This window comes from Rhinolophus ferrumequinum, chromosome 25, assembly GCF_004115265.2.
Source record: "Rhinolophus ferrumequinum isolate MPI-CBG mRhiFer1 chromosome 25, mRhiFer1_v1.p, whole genome shotgun sequence".
Taxonomy (NCBI): Eukaryota; Metazoa; Chordata; class Mammalia; order Chiroptera; family Rhinolophidae; genus Rhinolophus; species Rhinolophus ferrumequinum.
Genome location: NC_046308.1, coordinates 8,471,009 through 8,496,198, shown reverse-complemented (window position 1 = coordinate 8,496,198; position 25,190 = coordinate 8,471,009). Strand labels below are relative to the sequence as shown.

Here is a 25,190-nt window from a genome sequence, read left to right as displayed (position 1 = left end):
CTTGGAGTTAGAGAGGGCTGTCACGTGAGCACGGTGCTTTCAGAAGGAGCAAAATGTTTGCACAGAAATGTTGCTGAGGAGGCAGCCCAGCTCGGGTGCAGGCCTCCACTGGGGGCTTACAGCAGGGGGAGACCACGATCGGATTCAGAGTGGTCCCTGCTGGTGAAGGAAGGGTCCTGGGGCTGGGCCCACGAGGACGCAGAGAGGACAGGGGAGGGCTTTTGCAGTCCTCCAGGGAGGATGCATGCTGGGCTGGGCTGCACAGGGTGGAGGCGGAGGGAAGAGGATGGACGGTGTTTATGGGGATAGATGAGACGTCTTGTTATAGGAGCAGAGTGGGGGGAGCAATCACAGGAGAGAATCTAAACAGCCTGGTGATGGAGACCAAGTCCCTGTGGGCTGTGGCCCATGTTGCAGCACTGCCACCTATCAGCCATGTGCCCTTGGACATGGCTCTAGAAAAGTGGGGCAGTGACACCTGCTCGGCCGCTTCTCCGGGTGAGGCCTGACGAGGTTGAGGATGGAAGTGACTCCGTGCTTGCTTCTAGCGGGGCCTGAGGGTGCTCACCGGCAGAGTGGTTGTGGACTTGGGCCCTCTGGTGCTGAGCTGGGCCACAGCACGTCTTTCCCAGAGAAGGCCCTGGAGCAGGCCCTAGTCAGGGTGGGAGAGGCCGGGAGGGAGGCAGCGGCCTCCTGTGTTCCTGACACCCACAATCCACCATCTTCATCCATAAGACCAGGCCATGGGGTCTAAATGCTTCCTGCAAAGGGAGGTTTGGCTAGGGGGTGGGGGGAATCTTTGCATTTTGGAGATTTGGCAGAAATAGAGGCTTTCCCTCACTTTCTGCTCAGTGTCTCAAGCCCCTAGCACAGTGTAGGTGTTTCCTCGGTGAGCCCTGCGAGTGTCTGCAGGGCCCTCAGATGTCACCTCTGTCATTGTCCTTTCTCAGGGTACATCTTTGTGGATTTCAGCAGCGAAGAGGAAGTAAAGAAAGCTTTGAAATGCAACAGAGAATACATGGGTAAGGACCATGGGGCAGGTGCCACCTCTCCCTGGTTTCAGGGGTTTGTTCATCCATTGACTCCACACATTTTTGTCGAGGGCCTGCTGTGTGCCCAACACTGTTTGTGGCCCTGAGGAGACAGGTGCAAGCAGCAGAACAGGCCAAAATCTCTGCCCTCCCAGAGCTGACTTAGAGTAAACTTTCCCAGAGGGGGAGAGACGGGCAGGAATCAAAGGGGCCGTGCTGTGGAAACATACTGCAGAGGGCGGGGATTAGAGGAGGTGTGTTTGTAAACAGGATTGTGTCCACGTGGGCCTGCCTCCCTGAGAAGGGGACATTGGAGCAGAACCTCGAGAAGTGGAGCGAGTAAGCCCTGGCTTTTGTGGAGCAGGCCGTTCCAGTGCAGGGAACAGCGTGTGCGAGTTCTGGAGTCGAGAGGTTGCCTGAATGATCTCCAAGGATGTGATCTATGCCCCCTCCCTGGCATGGACAAGTGATCCAGATCTAGCCCCTAGGGAAAACATGAGTTCCCTTAGGGAAGGTGGGAAACAGCAGTCTTGTTAGCAAGTCAGGCAGTACTATTTATTGAGCACCTGCTTTGCGTATGCGAAGATGGCAATCGTCGTGGTTTAATCAGGCACTGGGCGATGCATGTGAACAGTTGAACAACAGTGCAAGGTGACCGACTCTCCAGTGGTGGGCTGTCACATCTCGCTGTCCTTAGGCCGAGCAGCGAGCCAGGGACCATGCCCTGGGATTTAGAGGATGGGGCGGCTCGGGCAGGCTCCCCCCAAGGTTGAAACTGAACTTGCAGGATGAGTGACATTTGCAGAAAGGGCCTTCTGGTTCAGGCCGGCATTGGCTCAGGCTGCTGCCTTGGCCGTGGCATTGGGAAGGCAGCAAAGATGAGTTTGGGATCGTCACGAGTCACTGGTAAGTTCTGGGCCGTCCCCACGGAGCCCTGACTCCTCTCGTCACGCAGGTGGCCGCTACATTGAGGTGTTCAGGGAAAAGAATGTCCCCACCGCAAAGGGGCCCTTGAAGAATAGCACCAAATCCTGGCAAGGCCGGACACTTGGGGAGAACGAAGAAGAGGAGGATCTGGCCGACTCCGGCAGGCTCTTTGTGCGAAACTTGCCCTACACCAGCACCGAGGAGGACCTGGAGAAGATCTTCTCCAAATACGGTAGGGACGCAGCACCCCCCCCCCCCCCCCGGCGGGGCGCACACACTGAGAGCACATCGTACGAGAGCAGGGCGCCCGGCTCAGCTCTTGACCTTGGGCTGATGACTTTCTCCTCCTGTCTCAGTTTTCTCATCCATAAAATGGGGCTGACAATCCCTGAGCTGCTGTGAGGATTGACACATGATGTTGTAGCCGAGCTCGTAGTCATAGGTTGTACAACAGGCAACTATTGCGGTCTGAACCCATCCTCTCTAAACTCAGAACTGACGAGGCTTGGTACAGTTTTCTGGGGTAACCCTTGCCGTCCGAGCTCTTGCTTCAGTATTAGAAGTCTGGCACCTGTACAGGTGTGAATACAGCAGCGCTCCCCAGTCGGGGCCCCCTGCTTGTCTTGCTCTCCAAACTGAGCATCCAGACAGATCTGATAGCGGAAGTTACTTTTATTGTCGTTGTTGACAGAATTATTTCACAGGAACTGAACTTGAAGACGCGTAGTTCAGTTGGTCACACTGGGCTGCATTTATAAGGTCATGGTTATTGAAGGGACGGAAGTTAGGGTTCAAAATGGCGGTGAGGTCTTTATGCTTCTGAGATGCCCTGGAGGGTCTCCCACTTTTGTTTGGAGGCCGGCTGTGGGTGGTGGAGGATCAGAGCGTGGTTGAGTACCTGGTGTGGGGACGAAGAGGCTGAGCAGGGCAGATCGGCGTAACCTCCCAGCCTGTGGTCCCTGCTGTCCTGCTCGCTGGATCCTCCTGCCCAGGCCAGTGCCCTGGTATACAGCAGGGCTGGCTGCACAGGACGGGGTCGTCAGTAGACTACAAGTGTCCATCTCAGAGCACGACTGAGGAGGAAGCTATGATTACCCCCTGGTGTTCAGAGTGGAAACCGACTCAGCGGTGTGCTTGGAGTCTAGCGACAGTGTCACAGCACACTTCTGGGGCACTGACGTAGCAGGCGCTGTTTAGTACGTTTCGCGTATCAACGTGTTTAGCCCTCCAGCTGCCTTTTGAGCCAGGTGCTCTTATGATGCCATTTTACAGAGGAGAAGACTGAGGCATGTGAAGGCTAGTGGCTTGCCCAGGGCTGCACCCATAGTGGGTGATGGAGGCAGGATCCGGCCCAGGCACCTCTACTCTTAGGCTAGACGCATAAAGGTTGTGAAAGGACGCCCTTGCCCTTTGAGGTGGTCTCCCTGCTGCCGCTGGCCACGTTGTTCCTTGGGCTGAGTGGCTGCGACCGACCCGAGCAGCAGCTTGATGCTCTCGCCAGTGAAGACCCGTCACCTGGTTAGTGCGGAGCGCCCAGCCCGTCCCGGCCCCCAGGACGCTGACACCGCTCCCGTCCTCAGGTCCCCTGTCCGAGCTGCATTACCCCATCGACAGCCTGACCAAGAAACCCAAGGGCTTCGCCTTCGTCACCTTCATGTTTCCTGAGCACGCCGTGAAGGCCTACGCGGCAGTGGACGGGCAGGTGTTCCAGGTGAGCGCTCAGGGCTGGCGGGGGGCTGCTGGGCCCAGGGGATCAGGAATGTCCTGTGTGTGCGCACGCGGGTGTGTGCACGTGTGCTCTCCTCCACGTTTGTGAGGAAGCCGCCTCCTCCCACGAGCTGCTGGAGGGTAGCTCTCTGAGGGCAGGTCTGCTCTGCTCTGGTCACTGATCTGACAGCACCTAGGACAGCGCCTGGCACGTAGTAGGCACCACAGTATTGGTTGAATGAATAAATATGCTCTCCATCTGGAGAAATACCCCTGGGAAGAGGAGTAAGGAAGGAAAGAGTGGGCACAGTCATATTTAGTGGCCACAGTGAAATGTGAGGAACTCCTCTCTTTGTTCCCAGCGTCTTCACGTAAGATGCTTCGTGCACGTGCTCAAGCCCCAGGCCCCCTCACCTCCCTATTCATTCATTCATTCATTCATTCATTCCTAATTTACTGTGGTCGCCAGGCCAGACCTCACGTGCAGGGACCTATGGGACCCAGGCTTACGGGGCTGGGGTGCTGCAGGTGGTACTTACAAACTGATCAGTTTTCTTTGTGAGGCTGTGTCAAAGGGCCTGCATCACAGTGTCAGGTCTGTGTCACGTGGCCAGGTCCCCATTTTGGGTTGAGGGTGGCCACATGGTCATTCTGCCTAAGGCCACGTTTTCTGACAAGGGCGACAGCACTGAGTCTCGCCGACTCGTGGAGAGGCTGACGTCCTGGGGCGGGATGTAGAAGTGCCTGCCCCCTTCTTTACCTCTTCCTCTCGTCCTCGTCTAGGGCAGGATGCTCCACGTGTTACCGTCCACCATCAAGAAGGAAGCCAGCGAGGACGCCGACACCCCGGGATCGTCCTCATACAAGAAGAAGAAAGAGTCTAAAGACAAAGCCAACAGCTCCAGGTCCTTATCTCCTACCAGCCTCTGGGCCCTGACCCAGGCTCCTGCCACCCTCACCCCACCCTTTCCCAGCCACCTGGGTGCTTTGGCTCCTTGTGATGGGTTCAGCCTCTTGTCCGTAACCTTGCTGAGCCCCAGTTTCCTCATCTGTAAAATGGAGAGTCGCAGTGGTACCTTACGTATGTGGTCTTATAAGGATTACGAGTTAACTTAGGCAAAGCGCTCTGTCCCTGGCACAGAGTAGGTGTGTGACAAATGTCAGGATTGTTCATAATATTGTGGCTGCTCTTGTCTTCTGGCCCCAGGTACGTGGCCGCCTCCAGGTAAGTCGGGGGGTGGAGGAGGTCTGGGGGCGTAGAAAGGCAGGCCAGTGAGCTCATTTCTTAGATGTTTTGCATCTGAAATCACATCCCCCGTGTTCAGCCATGGTCTGACCTCCCTGTTCTGCCTCTGCCTGTCAGCTCTCACAACTGGAACACGCTGTTCATGGGCCCGAATGCAGTGGCCGACGCCATCGCACAGAAGTACAGCGCCACCAAGAGCCAAGTGTTTGACCACGTGAGTGTCCGTCTGATGTACCCCCAGCTCTGGGCCAACTGCAGGGAGGGAGCATTGTGCTGGGGCATCTGTGAGCCTGGGGCCTCCGAAGCTGTAGTCATGGGCGCTTCCCTCTGGGACATCCCGTCTGCCCTTCAGCCCTGGCTTCGGGGGTTGTGGGGAGCCACCCCCGAGAGTACAGTTGCTACCACACAGCTGTGCGGTCCTCTGCACCACAGCCTGAGGAAATGGGTGCTCCTCCTATCCCCACTTTCCAGATGAAGAAACTGAGGCCCAGGGACACAGTAACTTGCCCAGGGTCACGCTCCTGGAAGAAGGCAGAGTGGGGATGACACCAGGCCTGCCCTTGCTCGGACCCAGGCACACAACTCTCAAGGGTTTTGCTTCCCAGGGAAGGGGAGTCATTGGTCTCTGTCACCCTCCTCCTGAGTTTCTTTCCCCTCCTGGCTTTCCGCCATCTGTCTATCCAGTCACTCCAGATCCTCCTTCCTTTCAGGGCATGCATCTCCACTTAGTCCGAGGCTTAAGTCCAATTTAGGCAAAGCCTGGGAGTGTGTTTTTCAGCGAGTCAGCAAAGGACACCCGTGGGTTTGGCCCATGAGCTCATCAGCCTATTGTCACTTACTCCTCCTGCCCTGACAGTCGGCGTCAGTGCTCTCCCCACGTAATTATAAATGTCTGAGTGGCCACATTTTCTTTAAAATGCACAAAGAAACAGGCGGAATTAATTTTCATAATCTGTTTTATGTAATTCAGTATAGCCCAGATTATAATTGTCTCTCTAACATATATGCAGTATAAAACAATGACGAGATACTTTGCATGTCCTTTTTCTCACTAAGCTTTCACAGTGCAGTGTGTTTTACACTCAGGCCGCGTCTCCATCTGGACGCACCACATTTCCGGTGCCCAGTGGCTGTGTGGCTTGTGGCTGCACCGCTCCAGAGCTCAGCCAGCTGGGAGGGGCTGCAGCCAGTTGCCGTCCCACAAGCACCCTGGGCACTGGGAATGCAGTGGGGCCCTAGGCAGAACCGGTGCTGCTCTTGTAGAGCCGCCTCGTGGAGCAAGACACTGACAGAGAAGCAGAGATGCAGCATGTCGGTGTGATGGGTGGAAGACTAGTTAAGCTGCGTAGGGGGAATAGGGTGTGAACAGGGGGAGCTGGTCCGCGAAGTGACATTTCAGAAGAAACTGCATGGAACCAGGGAGCGTGGGGTAAGAGCCAGGCGGCCAGAGGCCAGCAGGTGCCGATGTCCTGAGGTGAGGACAAACTTGGCATTGGGAGGAGCAGCAGAGAGGCCCGTATGACCGGAGTGGGGAAAGGTGAGGCTAAAGAGGTGGGCGTGGGGTCCTTGGTTGACTGTGAGAGACCCGGAAGCTAGAGCCATCCCGTGTGGGGCGGCGAGGGGCGCCAGCAGGTCCGGCTCCCCCCGGGCCTCCTCCGCAGGCTGCTGGGAGGGGACGGCTGGCTCGGCACCGGCCCCACCGCCCACAGGGCCTCTTCCTTTCCCCTCCCGCAGGAGACCAAGGGCAGCGTGGCTGTGCGCGTAGCCCTGGGGGAGACCCAGCTGGTCCAGGAAGTACGGCGCTTCCTCATTGAAAACGGGGTCAGCCTGGATTCCTTCAGCCAGGTGAGCACACGTGCCCGGCCACTGGAGCTGGGGGTGGACGTTCAGGTCATGGACGTGCTGATGCATTTAAGGTTCTGGTCTCCCAAGGATGATGCTGACTGACTTGAATTCCCTGAGGAAAGGAAGAACCTCACAGGGGCTCCGACAAGGGGCCCATCTGACCCAGATGGTGTCTCGGGGGCTACAGACAAGAAGGCTACCTCGTAACCCTCAGTTCCTCCACACAGACTGGCGGGGGGAGGCCCCAAACGCCCGTTCCCCCACCCAGCATCTCACTAAGAGCACCTGTTGTCTGTTTAGGGCTGTAGTCCTTTCTCGAACCAGGTTGGGGAGAGGTCGGCACCGCCATGTGCTCATTCCCCACCAGGTGGGGCTTCTCAGGTTTACGGCTGATGAAGTCTAGAGGGTCTGACGAGACCACCCAACATCCCCACTTCGTTTTACAGACCTAGAAACTGAGGCCCAGAGAGTGGGAGGTGACTTCAAGGTCAAACAAAGAGTCTGGCAGGAGCCTGACTCCCAGCTCTTTCCTGTTTTACCAGACCTGAGCCGTTTACCTGAGAAGGCTGGTTAGGGTGGAGGATGGGTGCATTAGACGGGTGGGTGAGTGGGTAGGTGGCTGGGAGGAAAGTGCGGTTGACGGGTGGGAGGTAGGTGTATGGATGGAGAAATTAAATCAGTGCACTAATAGCTAACATTTATTAGGACTTCCCAAAGCATTCTTCTAAGTTAATGTGTTTTATTAATTCATTTCACATAACAACCGCAAGGACACAACACACACACACACGTTGTACAGAAGGGACCACAGTCACAGAGGTGAAGTTGTGTGTTCGGGGTCACACAGCTAGTCATGGTGGAGCTGGATGTGAATGCAGGCCCCAGATTCCGTGCGCCTAACCGTTAGTTACACTCTGCCACCTGAGTTGCACCTAAAAAGCTCTCTGGTGCCCAGCCCTTCCCACCTGCAGGCACTTCCACTCCACTTGCCTCACAGCAAGCCTGTGAGGCCTATAGGATAGGCGTTACTGTTAGCCCATTTTGCAGATGAGAAAACTGAGGCCCACAGGGAAAGTGATTGGCCCAAGGTTTCAAGTTAAATTAGTGGCTGAGTAGTAGGGAGTATCATGCCCAGATACTCCCTATACCTGGAATTTTCCCATTTTATATGTATTTCTTGGCTCTTTTATTCCCGTCCAACATGATTTTTTAAAAAAATAATTGCTGACGTTTATAATGCTATATGTACATTGCCTGTATGAACCCAATTAAGGAAATGCGCTTCTGGAGTAATCCTATGAAATAGGTGCTGTGTCCTTAGGTTAGACGAGGGATGAAGGCACACAGTTCAGTACATTTCTCAAGGCCATATGTCTAGTGTCTTGCTTTGGGTTCTTCCGAAAGCAGACTCAGAGACAAAGATTCCAGCGTAAGGAGGTAGCTCACTGGGCAGGGCAGAAGACACTGGTGAGAAAGGAGAAGGGGAGGGCAGGAGACCAGAGCAGGGTGTCTTTATCACGGCACTGCAGACAGCGGTGGGCTGAGCTGTATCTCGGGACTCCTGCGGACCTCCTGCCTCAGAAGTGCTGCACCATCTCCTGGGACCAGAGGCTGCTCCCAGGGCTGGTAACTGCTCAGCGTCTCCTGCCGGCCACATGTGTGGCAGGCAGTGTGCAATTGCAGAGCCGCAGTGCCAGCCTGGGCTGGAGTGCTCTGGAAGGTCAGCGAAGGTTGTGGTGGACACTGTGGGAATCGGCCACAGCTCTGAAGCGGAGAGGTTGGGATTTGCCCCAGGGGTCCACTCTGGAGCTCTTCTCCTTACCCACTCCGCAGAACCCTATGCCTGAGACGGTGGCATCTCCCTGGGCCTGCTTCCTAAATGCCTGGTGACAGGTCCCAAAAGGGCGCTTGGTCTGGAATCAGCCACAGATCAGTGCTGGTGTCAGGGGCCAGGGACCCTCCCTCCTGTTGTCCCACATGTGTTCACCCTCCCTGCAGGCTGCTGCGGAGCGAAGCAAGACTGTGATTCTGGCGAAGAACCTGCCGGCAGGCACCCTGGCAGCCGAGCTGCAGGAGACCTTCGGCCGCTTCGGCAGCCTGGGCCGCGTGCTGCTGCCTGAGGGCGGCGTCACCGCCATCGTGGAGTTCCTGGAGCCCCTGGAGGCCCGCAAGGCCTTCAGACATCTGGCCTATTCCAAGGTAAGGCTGCCCCAGACCTGCTTCAGGAGGGGATGGCGGGACCCGACACATTGACAGTCTTAGCATAGCTCTGACCCTTGGGAGCTCCGTCTAAAGCCACCTTCTCTGTCAAGACTGTGAATTTTATCCCCCCCCCCCCGAGAACACCTGGACGGGAGAACATGGGAGGGAAGCTCTAAACCAGGGGTGTCCAAACTGCGGCCTGCGGGCCAACTGCGGCCCGCGATCCATTGTTAATTGGCCTGCAGCAAATTCCAAAAATATATTTAGTTTACTTAAATAAACCAGGTGAGGCAATACGTACTTCACCTCGAGTGAGTGGCCCGGCTGTTTGTGTATTTTACCGCATCTGGCCCTTGGTGAAAAACGTTGAAAAAAGTTTGGGCACCCCTGCTCTAAACCATCGTCCAGGAAGCAGGTCTTGGCTCCTTGCCTGACTCTGGGTTTCCTTGGCTTTCTGTTCTCACATGAATTTGAATCACCATTCTTAGTGCTTTTGGTATCTGTACCTACAAATAAGCTAAAAGTCAGTTCTGGAGGTGGCCGTCTTCTATTTCTGAGTAAAAAGAAACCACAGATACACACACACACACTCACACTCACACACAAATAGTGCATTCATTTCCTGTGGTTGCCATAAGAAGTTACCGCAAACCTGGTGGCTTAAAACAACAGAAACTAATTCTCACACAGTTTTTGGGTCCAGAAGTCTGAAATCAAGGTGTCGGCAGGGCCATGTTCCCTCTGAAGCCTTCAGAGGAGGGTCCTTCTTGCTTCAGCTTTTGGTGGCCCAGGCGTCCCTTGGCTTGTGACTGCAGCATTCCAGTCTCTGCCTCTGTCTCACGTACCTTCTCTTTTTCTCCGTCTCAAATCTCCTTTCTCTTATAGGGACACTGGTCACTAAATTTAGGGCCTACCCAGGTAGTCTAGGATGATCTCATTTTAAGATCTTCACTTAATGATATTTGCAAAGACCTTTTTCCCAAATAAGGTCCCATTCACAGGCTCTGGGGGTTAGGACATGGACCTGTCTTTTAGGAAGCCACCTTTCAAACTACTCACTACAAGTAGCTTCTGTTTATCAAGCATTTTAATGCTCTGCAGACTATTCACAGTGTCTTATTTAGCCTTTAAAGCAAAACAAAACAAAGCTATGTACGCACACGCGTGTGCAGGCATTGCCTCTGAGTGTCTGTGGGGCGTGGGGAAGCGTGGTATCTCACGGCTCTACTGTACTTCTCCAGGAGACCTGCTCTCTGTCAGGCCGTTCCACTCCCCCTTCGTACTCTGATTAGAGAAAACGCAGGGGACACAAATGTATCCAGTGACAACAGATGCTGGGCCTCGAGCCGCAGCAAGGGGCCCCCACGTTGCTCTCCGGGATCAGGCAGCACGGAGGGTTCTGGGCTGTGCTCCTCCTTCTGGCTCCATTCCGGGGGGACTCACCCACACTCGCTGAGCCTCGGGCTCTTCATCTGTGTGTGTGAGGCACTGAGTCCCTCCCGCCCCTGACTCTGCAGTTTCACCACGTTCCCCTGTATCTGGAGTGGGCTCCAGTGGGCGTCTTCTCCAGCTCAGCCCCGCAGAAGAAAGAACCCCAAGACGCACTTGTGGAACCTGTGGGAAACGACAGGGCGGAGCCAGAAACTGGTGAGAGCCGAGTCTGGGATCAGGGGTCCAGGGACAGCAGGCGAGGGAAGAGGGAGGGGCGGGGCAGCACTAAATGTCTATCAGGTGCGTGGTTTAAAGTTCTTTATTCGTCCTGGAGACCAGTGGGTCTCAGACTCTTGGATTTCATAGGCACGGAAAATGTCCTTTAAAAAACGTAGTATAAATTTATGGGTGCAACATAAGGTAGTTGATTTTTTAGCTTTTCAGTGAAGTGTTGTAAGAAAATAAAACTAGAATCTATTATTAGGGATTCAGAGCAGAGCAAGTGAAACATCCATCCATCCATCCACCAGGACGCCTCCCGCTTGAGGGAGGGTGGCTGGCTGGCGGAGGAGATAATTGTTACCATGGAGTGTCCTTGGAGTGGCACAGTGCCCTCTGCTGTCCAATGACTGCAAAGGCAGGAAAGGGAAGGGACACCAAGGGACACCTCCTAGCTAATGCGTCACACTTGGGTGGGGAGGGGGTGCCATTGGCCCTGGGGACAGCACAGTTCCTACTTGCTGAGACTGTACTACAAATTGTAAGGTATTTTGCTTCCCTGGACCCCACCTGCTAAATGTCAGGAGTGCTCTTGGGGACTGTGACAACCTGAACCACTCCCCTGCGTTCCCAAATGCCCCCCAGGGCCAGTAGAGCCCCAGTTGAGTACTTAGTCTGGGGACCATGACCGCATCTTAGAATCAAAGACCTTTAAAAACACTTTGGAGAGGACTGTGGCGGTCCTTTCACCCAGGTAGTAGTAAGATTTTACCCGTCGGTAATATCCCTCCCCCTTCCCTCTACCCCTTAGGGTTACCCACTTATTAAAATAAGGATTAAAAAAAGGCTCAGCTACCATCTCCATCATTCTCATAAAAGAAAAGCTATTTTACAGGAAAAAAAAATATATGGGGGTGGGGAGCAAAATTCTCAGATTAAAGAACAGTCTTTTCAGTGAGTAGACCTCCCTGCCCACAGACCTCCCTAGCTGTCTACATTTCTCATTTCCCCGTGGGTCAGTCAAACCTTCGGACTGGCCCGGTCGGTATAAGGCATTGGGGTTCCCTGGTCTTAGCAGCCTTGTTCCTGGCAGGAGCGAAATTCTTCCCCCTCTGCTCTTGGAGGCTCCGACCTGGGCATGGGAATAACGGATTATTGGTATAAACCTTTCAAAGCCCCTCACTTGCCCCTGCTTCTGAGTTCGTTTTGTCCACAGGTTGGATTAGGGGTTGGATTTCCAAACCTGTTTATACTGCCGTCGAAAGAATTCTCTTCACGTCGTGGTCTGTTCCTAACTAGCCATCACCGCTAAATGATCAGCGACCTTGTTTTTGGTTTTTGTTCCCACTTCATCTGCTAAACTAGAACCTGACTGATATTTGGGGGCCAAAAACAAACAGCGATTTGCCAGGAGGGAGGGCCCTGGACGCCAGTCCAGCAGAGGCCTTTTCCCGCCCGCTTTGGGGGGACAGGGAGCCTCCCCACGCCACCGCTGCCACCTGGCCACACTCATTTGCACCTGTCCCGTTGCTTCCCTCCCTTCACTCTGTGCTTCTGTAACTCTTGTCACAGTGTATGTTTTTTTTCATTTGTTTGTTTTCCTTACTCTCCGTCTCTCTGCCTGACGGTGAACCATGAGGGCAGAGAACGGCTGCCTCTGTCACGTCTGGGTGCCTAGCACCCCGTGAGGCCCGGGCACGGAGTAGCTGGATGAATGTGTGTCGAGGGAGTGAATAGATGCAGGAAGAGGGGTATCTGTGTCTCTCTCGGTACCTGTGCAAAGTAGGGGCCGGGTCATACTTGTCACTGTGTCCCGAGCCTCTGGCGCATAGTAGGAGCTTAGTGATGTTCTCGGTTGTTAGCCCAGCGTCACAGCACGTCCGGGATGGGACCGATTTCCACCCGCCCCAGCAGCTTACCCTTAACTTTGTTTCACACACTCGTCATTCCCCCGAATTGCATCCTGGATGCTGCATGTCCTCGGTGCCTGTCTGCCTCCCCCCCGCTAGAATGTCCGTTCCCCATCTGCTTGCTCGTGGCTGTACTCCTGCGCCGGGAAAGTACCCGGAGCCTGGAGGGAGAGCAGGGACTGGGTGCCGAGTGGCCCCACAGGCCAAAGTGGCATTTTCCCCCTGCCGGGCCCTGAGCTAAGCACGCGGGGTTCCTCCTGGCTCCTGGGGTGTCACCGTCTCCCTTGATGTCCTCCCCTCGTTCTGTGACTAGGCAGGCTGCCATCCTTCTCCAAGGCTCGTTCCTTTGTCTCTACAATGGGCCTCATACCCGTACCGAGCTCGGAAGGCTTGTGAGAAGGGTACGCGGGAAGCTGCGTGTGAGTCGCCATTCCGCTGGCCTGCGGTTACTGCAGCAGCGGGGCTTGGGGCACCAGCTTCAGGCCAGACGCTGAGCCTGGGGGACCACGAGGGCATGAGACATTTCTCTTCCCCACCGGGTCCAGGCTGCAGGGGGACAGATGGGGCTGTTTGGGGACAGCTGAGATGTCACAGTGGTAACAGAAGTGGGCCCTGGGTGTGAAATGTTCTGGAGCACACCCACAGGGGAGGCTTCGCAGAGACAGCGTCCTGGGGCTGAAGTCAGAGTGCTGCCCACCCGCCCCGTGTCCCCAGCTCCCCAGTTGCCCGGGCCCCGGTTCAGGTGCTGAGAGCAGCCCAGACACGGTTCCCATCTGGTCTTCCTCTTGGGCTTGGTGTCCAGGGACCTGCCGTGACTCACACAGAGGTCCTGGGAGCCAGGAGGAGGGGCCGTCGTTCCAGCACATAGGTCCGATTTGGGGGTGGGAAGTTGTGTGTGTCTGCTGCTTTCCAGCCCTGCTGAGTCCCACCTCGTTATCGGGCGAATTCCCCCAGAGCTCATCTCCGAGGCCTCTTTTTGCCCTTTTTGTTCCTTTTCTTACACTGTCACATACATCGTCCCCTCTGTCCCCTGTGCTGTTCCTTTCCACCTGCTCCTCCCCCAGGCCCAGCCTCTCCACATTGTTCCCGAAGCTTCCCCAGACCCCCAACCCCACTGCACGGGGACTCAGCCAGCCCCCAAGCCCTGGATTTTCTCCTGCTCCAAAGGAAGGCAAGCAGGAGGGGTGTGGATGGAGCTTTTTGTTCACCACCCCCCTTTCTGCAAAGCCCTCCATTCTCTGTACCAGTCCTGAGGGAGAGGACAGTGTGTTTTATCTCCCCACAACGGAGACCCTCACCTCCAGATACAGGGCTCCGAGTGGGGGGAAGTCCTGAAAAGCTGCTTGCAACTGATAACAGTCTTTGCTGTCAGCCTCCTGCCCAGAGCTGGAAAGGGGAGGGAGCCACGGTAAATTCTGCGGCCTGATTATAATAAGGCCCCATGTGGCGATGCGTGACCAGATTTTATTGTGCTAACTAGGATGGAAGTGGATGGCGGGGTGGGCGCCTTCTCCCAGCACCCCGTCCAGCCCACCGCGATGTTAAATCCTCCCACACACACACACCCCCCTACCCCACCCCAGAGCCCAGCCCTGCTTTCTTTCTTCCCTCTTTTTCTGGTTCCTGCTGATTTCCTTGGTAAACATCTGTTTGAGTTTCACGATTCCTTATTTTTCCTTTCTGGTTTTTCTATTGTCTCCTCCGCTTGAGTCCAGGAGCCGAAGTGCTTTTAAAAATGACTTTGGCTTCCATGCCGTGGCTCTTGGCCATCTCGAAACCTCTCTTGACACAGGCGTGGACCACAGCAAGGCCTGGCCTGACCGCTCAGAGAGCAGAAGCTCTTCTGGGAGATGTGGCTGGCAGGGACGCGGTCCCCAGACTCAGGTGTGGCCCTGCCTGTTCTCAAAGCCAGCAGTGGGCAACCCACCCTGCGGACTCGCTCAGCTGGCTGTCCTACCTGCAGGCCTCAGGATGTCAGGATTTCTGACATTTTCCCCTGGATTTCTCAAGGCCTGGCTAGGCAGCATGGACGGTTGGGATGATGTTAACACTAAAGGAAATACTTCTGAGCACTGCAGGCCCAGGCACTGTTCTCTCAGGCTTCTGTGCGTTCATTCGCATCCTCGTTCTGCAAGTGGCACTGTTATTGTCACCTCCTTTTTCAGCTGGAAAGAAGGAAGCACAGAGAGGTTGAGTGACTTATGCAGGGTCGCTTATCTGAGAGAGCCAAGGTGTGACCCAAAGCCACCAGCTCCCAGGTCTGTGATCTTAGTGGAGAGGGGACAGCAGGTGCAAAGTCCCTGTGGCAGGGTAGGGCTTGGTCTTGGCAAGCAGAATAGAGGTCTGTGCTGCCAGATAGGACAGGTGGGAGAAGATGGCAGGCCAAGGACGGTTGAGGAGCCCGTAGATCATCCAGATGAGGGGCAGTGATGCCTTGGGCCAGGGACCTCGTATGCAGATGGAGTGGCAGACACTTCATTTCCAAACAACCCAGCGGAGTACAGGGTGTGGGTGTGTGTGTGTGTGCAGGCATGTGCATGCATGTGTGTCTAACTCCATGTTCAGTAAACACTTTGAAGCACGCCAGCCACTGCTTGTGGAGCAAGGAGGCAGGATGGCGTGGACCCTGGCCATGCTCGGAGCTGCTGGGTTTCCCTGAGATGTCGTCCTTGGGAGCCTGGGAGCCCCAGGAATTGCATGCGGGGACCTGGCCGGGATCCAGGCCCTTGGGAGACACAGAGGGAAGTGTCACTGGTCTTGGCCAGGAGTCTGTGCTCAGGCCGGAAGTAGGAGCATAGCATGAAGACCTTGTTGACCGCCAGTCACCTCTAGTTGATCACTGCCTCCTTGGTCAGAAGCCACATGCCGTTGTCTTAGTTGCCAAGATTGAAAAACAGTGGGTTTTCCCGTAAAAAGCTGGATTTTCAGCTTCTCTTAAAAGATGGGACAATCTGACCGCCCTGAGTTGACGGCTCTTCCAACGTGGCGGCAGTTGGCCAGTGTCAAGAAGGGGCTGCCCCCTTAAACCGGCCACGAGCCCTCTTGGTCCCCATCATCCCCACCATTGTCTTCTCTTTAAAAAAGTGGTTTCAGTCTTGCGTGACCCTCTCTCCCAGCCTGAAGGTACCTGAGATCTGAAACCTAGGTGCAGGTACAGCAGCCTCCAGCATTTCCCTCGGGCCACCCATTTGTGATACGGCCTCTGTGATCAGTAATGAGATGGCACACTTAACGGCATCCAGCCACGCGCCTGGCACACACTGGGGTCTCACCAGCCTGCCTGTCTCCTTTCATCTCCAAGATGGCAAGTACAGGGAGAGCCAGTGGGGTGGGAATGTCGTTCCAGCTGACGGCCTTGGTTTTCATTTCGATTGAAGTTCTCATTCAGAACCTGAAGTCCTAGCTACTTTGCATAGCTTTGCTTCCCCATCATTAATAATACTTTTCCCACCATGCTTTGCTTTGAAAGTTGAGCGTTGAGTACAAATGGCCACCCCATGGAGTCCCTTGTTGGGTACATTGTGTTAGTTTCTTGGATAGGGGAGGAGCCTTTATGTAGATTTCTCCTTTCTGTCCTGGAGAGAGGCTGAGTTCCAGGCTCGCCTCCAAGAGAGCCAGAGGGTGAAGGCTGCCTTTTGCACTGATGTTCGGCAGACAACATTATCACTATAGCAGGTTCCATTAGGTCTGAAAAGGGTGGCTGTATGACACACTGCAGAAGCTTAACTAGGACTTGCAGCGTTAGGTTTGCATCAGAAAGGGCAGGGGAGATGGAGGGGCTTTGGTGCTTGGCATGAGAGTGGGGGGGACAGATTTGAGCCCCAAGAAGCCCCCTTGGTTCTCTCAGAAGTTTGAACTATTTGAGTGCAGGTTTGTGTGGGAGAGCAGGGTTGTCCCTCAGCTCCAGGCCTGCACACAGCGCTGCCCCCACCAGGGTGTGCGGGGTTTGGATCTGCAGAGAGGGGCGGGGCCTTCTGCTTAGAACCATGAGGGTGAGGGCGGTGAGGGTGCAGCCTGATGACTGCCTTTTGCTGAGACGGGTCGGCTTCCCTGTGGGATGGGGTTAGAACTTCACAAGCTTGGATGTGGAGAAGGGACTTGTCCCCAGGCCCCGATCATGTGACTTGGGGGGAAAATTGGGGAGGTTGAACCAAAAGGAACATGTGTCCTGGCAGCAGGGCTTCTCAAGTGGTCAGGACGCTGTTCCCCAGCTTGTGAGGGTGTCTGGACACCCTCGGGCGAAATCCACACTCTAGTCACCAGGGCTGACTGGTTCCCTCCCTCGACCCTGCTAACTCCCAACTGCCCATTTGCTCTTCCCTCTTTCTGAAATGCTTTTCCTTCAGAGTAAGAGTGGTCCAGTGGGGGGGTGCCTGGGGGAAGGAGGGACAGGATGAAACAGCCGTCTGACCCCACTCTGCAGGAATAACCAGGAGCACACGAGGCATTGCCTTCCGGTCTTCTCTCCTGGTGCGTTTCTGTTTTTGTGTACAGAACACGGTGGGGATTCCAGTGTATGTAATTTCATATCTTTTTCTCCTAATTTCTTATTAAGAGCATCATTCTCTTCTCTGTTTTAGCAACTTGAACTGCCGTGAACTTGTCCATGTTGTTAAACATTCTTCAGAAGCGTCATTTTTAATGACTACTTATTATTTCTGCCGTTGGCCGCACTATAATTTTCCTGATCTGTTTGTGAACCTTTGGTGTTTTTTTTTCCATTTTTTACTATTACGTGTAACTGTGAATTCAGTACATCATGGATAGATCAAAACTCCTTTTTTTGTATGTATGTATGTGCTCCCTGAAGCTTTGTCTATTGAGAATTTTAATTGAATGTGACATCCCGTCATTGCAAGGGGTATTTAGGATGTTCTAAGTTTTATTCCCATTCTATAATCTTTGAAAAGTTTGTACGTTGCATTCCAGTTGGACAGTGGTGCCGAGGTTTGTGGTTCCAACAGTTCACACAGCAGTTTATTTTGAAGTTCAAAGTAGTGTGGGTCCGTCCAACTTAAGGCTCATCGTTTTCGGTCTGTGTTTCGTATCCCTTTGTCATTAAAACAGGAAAGAGGCAGGACAGCCCCTCCCCCTTCCCCTGTTTCACTCCCACAGTTGCTAAAACCCAGCACAGGCCAGGAGTCAGCGCCCTTCCTGACGCTCCCCTCACAGAGACAGAAAACCCTTGATCTGGCAGGTTCTGTGCTTAAGACTCCAGGACTTAGGCAGACTAGACATCATTTAATGGATTTTTGTTTGTTTGTTTGTTTGTTTGTTTGGTGGCAACCCAGTACCAGATAGTGAGACCCCAGAAGGTGAAAAGCCAACAGAGGGAGGAACAGATGACTCTTCAGCAAAGATGGAAGAAGAGGAGTTGGAGGAGGAGGAGGAAGAAGAGAGCCTTCCTGGGTGTACTCTGTTTATTAAAAATCTCAACTTCACCACGACTGAGGAGACGCTGAAGGGAGTGAGTGGTGGCTCCGGGGGTGGGGTGGGAGCCCCATCTGCTCGTGTCGTCCCTCTACTTATTCTGCCTGTAAACATGCCTCGTGTTACTGCGTAGTTGAACAACCAACAACTGCCCGCTTGACTCTGTGGGGTGTCCAGTAGACATCTCACCCCGAGACGTGGGGGCTGGCAAGGCCCCCCACATACACGTAAGGGACATGTCAGGGTGTCTCAGGAGGCATGTGTGAAAGCCACTGTCCGTGTTAGCATTGTGTCTATAGGAACAGTGCCCCTCGGCGTCTGCACTGCCATGGCCAGCCCCCGTCTTTTGAGACACGCTGTGTCTGTTGCAGGACTCGTCTGGCACAGCTGATGCTACATGTGTCTTTCTTTTCCAGGTGTTTTCCAAAGTGGGAGTGGTGAAGAGCTGCTCTATTTCCAGGAAGAAGAACAAAGCAGGTAATCTCAGTCAGGACAAAATGGTTCCGAGAGAAATGTAGCTTTGGGTAGGGCTAGGGCTAGCTCTCCCTTGCTTACTTTGAAGGTCCTTTTTTGTGGGGAAGTACCGTCCCCGCCAAGCTCTCTCAGTTGGCTTGTGTAGAATGGTCCTCGTGTCTGTGTCCCCTGGAGACCCCCGATTTCCAGCAGAAGCAGCCATGCACGTCAGGTTCTTCTGAAGCTAGACCCTTCACCGCCTTGGACTGTCGGAGATGGTTTCGGAGCAGTGCCATTCCGGCTACGGGAAAGGTTGACATTGTTCAGTAGCGGAAGCCTCTCCCTGCTTCCAGAACCTCTGTGCTCTGGAAGCTTCTTAGGGAATAGCAGGAAGTGACCGATCCAGGGCTTTCCCTAACCCAGACATAGAACACTTAGAACATTCCACTGAGGCATTGGCCACACACCTCCCTGGCCCATGGGTGTCTGGGCCATGCAGAGACCTCCCTCATCTCTCTCTTCGATTTTGGGTATTATCCCGAGTTCTTTGGCCTCTACTTTGTCTCTGCCCCAGCCCCTGGCTTCCTGCAGATGCCAGACAGGCCGTATATCTTTACTTTTTCGTGGCCGTGCCGTCTCCATCCCTTCAGTTTGGTGGGGTTTGTAGGGATGCCAAACGTGTCTGCCCAGAACTCATGTGTCCTGAGGGACAAATGAGCTGGTGGCTGCAGCACAGTGCGAAGAGGAGGTGATAGAGGGGGGCCTGGAGGGCCAGGAGCCCAGCTGCACATCAGCCTGAAGTTTGGAGGGTGGGAGAGAGACAGAGCGGTCGGTGGACGGGGCCGGGGTGTGCAGAGGAAGAGGCGCGAAAGGGCTGGAGCAGCCGGCACCGGCCGGGAGAGTGGGGAAGAAGAGGCAGGAGATACCACAGGAAGACGGGCAGGACCACATCACAGGGCAGCTTTTGTGCCAAACAGAGGAGTTTGGGCCTTTTCCCAGAGGCGGTGGGGAGCCTGGAGGGTTTTTAACAGACTAGGAATCAGGGAGTCCCTTGTATCCGTTCGCTAGGGCTGCCCTGACAAAGCACCGCAGACTGCGTGGCTTAAACAACAGGACATTACTGTCTCGCAGTTCTGGAGGCTGGAGGCCCAAAACCAAGGTGTCGCGGGGTTGGCGCCTTCTGAGGCTGTGAGGGAAGGGTCTGCTCCGGGCCCTTGGCGTGGCCTGTAGACGGCCGTCTTCGTGTTCACACCGCATTCTCTTGGCATCCACCTGTCCTGGGTTCAAGCCCCTGCCTCCCTTTTGTTTATTATAAGGACCGGTTATGTTGGGTTAGGGCCACCCTAATGACCTCAGTTTTAACTTGATTACATCTATAAAGAGCCTGTCTCCAAATACAGTCACATTCTGAGATACTGGGGATTAGGATTTCAACCCATGAATTCGGGGGGACACCGTTCCAACCCTAGCATCCCATCTTCCAGGAACTGCACGTCTGGTTTGGGAAACAAGGAAAGGCAGCTAGGTGCCAAGTTAAAGATAGGGAGTGTCATTTGTGGAGGCGGGGGGGGTTCGGGAAAGGTAACCCCTGAAGTCCAGGAGGTGGGTCAGGCTGGCAGAGGTGTCCTCAGCTCCGTCCAGGGCTGCCCCTGCCTGTCGGAGGGTCGCTGCCCCTCTGCTGTCATGGAGCCCACGTGTCACCCTTGGGCCCTCTTCAGCGCGCTGTAGAGACGGTCACCTGACCTGTAGTGACACGAGCGGCTCTCGAAACCTGCACTCTCCTTTTTAAGAGCCTCTATGTGACAGCCCTGTTCTCTGGGCTCATCCGCCTCAGTTCGGGGGGAATCCAGACAGTGTCCGGCGGTGGCAGTGAGGGTCACAGCTGGAAACAAAGCTCGCTCAGCTGGGCTTGTTGAAAAGGCATTTGTAATGAAGGGATGCGGTGGGCTGGGCTGAGGGGGCCCATGGGGGATGTTGAGGCAGGAGAATGCCTCCCCCCCACTAAGCCCAAAGGGCTGTGGAGAATGGAGTGGTGAGACCAGAGCCACAGAGGAAGGGCCACCAGTGGGAGCTGAGGGTGTGGGTTGGACACGAGCACTGCCAGACCCAGGCCAAACCAGGGAGATGGCGGGGCCTGTGGAAGGGACAGTGCCCCAGACTGTCCTCCACCCACCAGTCTCAGATCAGGGCTTCCCACTGGCCCAGCCCAACAGGAAACCAGGGAGCCCAGGGCATGTGTTCTGTGGAGGTCAGCCTCCCAGGGCAGAGAGTGCATCTGCAGCGTCAGTGAAAGGTGATGAACTTGACTTTCTTTAATTGCCTTTCACACAATCTTAATGCACTTTTTAAATATCCTACATATACAGACAGCGCTGACCCACAACCTTGACTATCCGGAGGAGTGTTTTCAGACATCTGCTGAAGAACAAATATTTACAGTCACCACAGGGTGGCGCTGCCTATCCGCCAGCAGTTCTGTCTGAGCCTCGCTTCTGGGCAGTTCATGGAAGTTCTTCATGCCCTGGGCCCTCGTTTTATAACACCTGGCTGTCAGTGGGAATGCATGCAGGCCGGTCCCCTTGGTAGGGGCACAGTTTGCACAAACAATACAGGAGACACAAAGACGGGGACACTGAGTGAGTCAAAGGTAGAAAAACTTGATCCTCACTGGGACCCATCAGAGTTGGGCCAATCCTCTCTGAGTTCAACTGTGAAAAAAAAAAAAAGAATAAAATTAGTAAAGCTGTATGAAATGTCGGGGGGAGGCATGGATTATGATTTGTGTCAAAAGGACAAGATGTAATGAGAGATCTTATTTTTTTGTGCCTTGTAAAAACTCCTCTGCCCCCAATTATACATAACGTAGAACATATATGTATGTGTGTGTGTGTCTGTATACATGTGTGTATATATACATATGTATATGTATTATATATCTGAAGTTGGGAAGCAAAAGTTGCTGATAAATTTCTGAGCTATCCCTTGCTATCTGAACTCTTGCTACTGAACAGCTCAGAACTAGAACTAGGTTGGAATACTGCCATCGTCCTCCCACTCCCAACTTTATGTCTGAAACCCAGGAACCAAATGCGATTGGCTGGTTAGAAGTACTTGTAAAGAGTGAGCCTTTGGTGCGCTGGCCGTTCATGCATATATTCATCTGATGCATTATGGATGGGAGCCGGGGACGCCGAGGTACAGGTTTTGCCGCTTGTCATGGCCGTGGGCATCCCTGTTCGTTCCTTCCCCCCCCCCCAAAGGCGGAATTCTATCATGAAGTTAATTATCCTGTCAATCATCTGTTAATTAATAGTCACCGGGGCCTCAGGTGGTGGCTATGTAACCTCCTTGGCTGATTCTTCAAGATGACTGGTAATAAATGGCAAGCAGGAGCTGAGATCTTTCTGGGAGTGAAGAGGGGTATGAAGAAAGGACCGGAAGCCGAGGGCGGGGGGCCCATCAGAGCCCTTGCACTTGGCCTTGCCCTCATTCTTTTTCTCCCCACCTCTCTCTTCCAGGAGCCATGCTGTCCTTGGGGTTTGGGTTCGTGGAATACAGGAAGCCAGAGCAGGCCCAGAAAGCGCTCAAGCAGCTGCAGGTAAAGTGGAGATTCTCAGCCAAGGCCCAGGGAGTCACTTGGCTCTGGGGGAGAGGCGGGGTTTGTCAACCCTCTGAAATTGAGCGGGAATGTGGATAAGTCCATGCTTTCTCCAGTTCTCCAGGGGACTGTGGCTCAAGAAAAGTTAAGAACCTTCCTCAGCATTCCGTAGTGACTATGACGCGGTCAGTCAAGCCACAGCTTTTTATGGAGGGCCTGGTGTGTACCAGGCGCTGTGCTAGGCCTGGGGGAGACTGGCGAAGTGGACCTCTGAATAAATATACATGTTCGGAGAGGAGCTTGGATGGAAAAATCAGGCAGGCACTGTGATGGGGGGAGGGCGACTTCAGATTATGTGGGCAAGGGAGGCTTCTCTGAGGAGGTGACAGTTGAGCTGACACCTAATTAACAAGATGGAGTCAGCTCCGCAAAGGTCTGCGGGGAGAGCAGGCTAGGAGGTAGGAAAAGCACGTGGAAAGGGCCTGAGACAGGGACCCTAAGGCAGCAGTGAGCTTACTATGTTTGAGGAACAGGAAGAAGCCAGTGTGGCAGGGCCAGGGTGTGGGTGGCAGGTGTGTGGCCACATCTGGTAGGCCTTTTAAGATAAGAACTGGAATTCAGCATAAAGGTGGTGAGATACCATCAGAGGGTTTGGAGCACACTGGGGAAGGATCTGATTTCTGCTTCAGAACTGTCTCTCCAGAGCAGGCTGGGTGCTCGTGATTGTGCCTCTAGGACAGGCTTCTAAACCCAGAGTCCAGGGAAGGGCTTCAGGGGGTCCAGGGAGCCTGGTCAAGCATACTTAAAATGTCATATGTCTGTGTGCGTTGTACAAAAGGGGGCACAGGCCTGCCCAGCGTGAGGCCAGGAGGAGTGAAGGTAAAGGAACATTGAAACAGGCCAAGTTTATAAGCCAGGGCAATGCAGGCTGCACTGGCCGTGGTGGAGAGGGCGCCCATACAGAGCTCCGCTTATTCATCGGGACCCTCCAGGCGACTGACTCCTGGTCCAGGGAAAGGAAATATATAACCACGCACTCGGCCAATACAATTGTTTTAGTAGAATTTTGACCTCCCTCCCTTTGGCTCAAGGTTACTCCATGAAGGGGTGAGTTGGGTTTGGGTAGGATGATGAGGACGTGATGGCCCCTGGCGCCTCTGCTCTCAGTTTGAAAGGCTCTCTGCTCTCCACCAGGGCTCGCAAACTCAGATGCCACAGGGGCCAGACGGGCAGTGTAAGTGATGAAGGGTCACACATGACCCAGAGCAAAACCTGGGCACTCCTGCCCTGTCTAACGGGGGAGCCACCTCGTGGCCTCGGCCAGTTACTGCCTCATGGGAAGGTGGGCCCCAGCCACACCACGTCTTCACTGTTTCTGTTTTGTTTGTTGCTGTTTTTTTAACAGATGCTGGAAATCCAGCTTTGCTGTTTAACTGGATTTTAGCTCTGCACATTCAGTGGGCCATGTTTTTCTTCCACACAGGGCAAGATTCTGTAAAATGCTACTTTGCACATGTACGCGTACAGTGTTATGTTCTATGCCTCGCTGTGTGTGTACCTGTGTGCACCTTGCCATAAAGAATTATTTGTGCAAAGTTATATGTGCTCTATTTTATGGGCGATTTAAGGGACTTTCAAGGGTAATTTTGCTCATGCCAGTTTTGCCTTAAGGGACCAACGTTAAAGTTTAGCTTTTTAGATGTAACTCCACCATGATTTAGATTTTTTTTTTTTTTTTAAGAGCATACAAACTAAACTGAACTCTCTGCAAGCCAGACCAAAGGGTCTGACTCGGCCTGAAAATGCTTATAAACAATGGAAAATTCTGTGCCCCTTGAGTGGCATAAAGGTCAGGGACCACTCACAGCTCAAGAGGGCATTGGAGACTGGGTTCCTGTGACCACCATCTGCTGCCTGGGCTCCGCGTGAGCCGTTTCCAGGAAAAGTCGTTTTCTGCCCTCGATTCCAGTGAGGCTTTCTGCCTGGGAACAGTCAGCCCCCGCTTCCAAGGGGGAAAGCCGTTTCCTTTCCCCTCACTCAGCTGGAGCCCACCCTGATGGAGGGCAGGGGTACAGGTGAGGGCTTCTGAGAGGAAGAGGAGGGACGAGCCGTGTTGTCTTCTCGCTCAGGGTCACGTCGTGGACAACCACAAGCTGGAAGTGAGAATCTCGGAACGAGCCACCAAGTGAGTCTTCAGTGCCCCCTCTCCTTTGATCTGAGTGGGTGCTTTCTGCTCGGTGCTGGCACCCGGGGCATCTCAGGCCCTTTGACATCATCTCCACCCAAACCCCTCCTGATAATTAAGGTGACGTCACACTTGCCAGCTCCAGCACCATTTCCCTGATGAACTGGGGCTGGGCCAGTACTTTGAGTAAATGTTTCATTCACCCATATTATGAAAGGAATGCGGACAGGAGGAACAAGCAAGTCCCACCCGTCCTGGCCGTGGAAATAAACCAAGGAAGTGTTGCGACTTGGTGGCACTTTGGCCGAACCAGAAGCTATAAAACGTAGATGTTTCGCTTTATGGGGCTTTCTTTCTTTGAGCCGGACAACAGTGCCCAGAGATGGCCTCCAGTTAATTTGAAAGCGATTCAAAAAAAAAAAAAGCATTGGAAATGGCGACAGACCAATGTGCCAGCTTCCTGAAGTACTGAGCTTTTTTTTTTTTTTCAGAATTTTACTTTTGCCCTAACATCTTTACCTACTTATACATCTAGATGAACTAATACACTTGAGGTGCTTTGAACAGTGCCCAGCACAGAACACGTGCCCAGTGTCAGCCCTTATTATTGTCATTATCTACCTGCCTCAGGTGATGAAATGACCACCTCTAACAAGCCTAGGGCTGGTGTAAGATATTTATTCGGTGGTTTTCAGCAACTTGGTCATGTGTTGTGGTCGTTGAGCAAACGAGCTGCTGCTTTTTCCTCCTTCTGTTTTTTTAACGCTACTTGAGAATCCAGCCTAGTCGCCTCTGGTATGGTTTATCCATCCCCATCTGCCACACTGAGCATGCTTAGCGACAAGGCAGCTTGGTACAGGAGCCTTTAGAAGTCTAATGGGGGTTCCTGAGCTGTGGTGGAAGGGTGGGCGTCCAGGCTCTGAGCCCCACAGCTTTGGGTTCTAATCCAGAAACTGTGTGGCCTCGGGCAGATGACTGTGCCTGGAAAGTCAAAGGTGATGGCTGG

The 25,190-nt window shown here is 53.9% G+C and overlaps 1 protein-coding gene across 2 annotated transcripts in view; it reads left to right on the top strand.

Moving 5' to 3' along the window:
* RBM19 (RNA binding motif protein 19) overlaps positions 1–25,190 on the top strand; it is a 136,053-nt gene that overhangs the window by 12,738 nt on the left and 98,125 nt on the right. For both annotated transcript variants that reach the window (XM_033098146.1, XM_033098147.1), the window contains exons 9-20: positions 951–1,022; positions 1,987–2,190; positions 3,539–3,669; positions 4,449–4,570; positions 5,029–5,125; positions 6,646–6,756; positions 8,755–8,955; positions 10,476–10,605; positions 17,810–17,985; positions 18,365–18,425; positions 21,920–21,999; positions 24,129–24,184. In XM_033098146.1, coding sequence (XP_032954037.1) covers positions 951–1,022; positions 1,987–2,190; positions 3,539–3,669; positions 4,449–4,570; positions 5,029–5,125; positions 6,646–6,756; positions 8,755–8,955; positions 10,476–10,605; positions 17,810–17,985; positions 18,365–18,425; positions 21,920–21,999; positions 24,129–24,184 — 1,441 coding nt within the window. The remainder of the gene's footprint in view (positions 1–950; positions 1,023–1,986; positions 2,191–3,538; positions 3,670–4,448; positions 4,571–5,028; positions 5,126–6,645; positions 6,757–8,754; positions 8,956–10,475; positions 10,606–17,809; positions 17,986–18,364; positions 18,426–21,919; positions 22,000–24,128; positions 24,185–25,190) is intronic.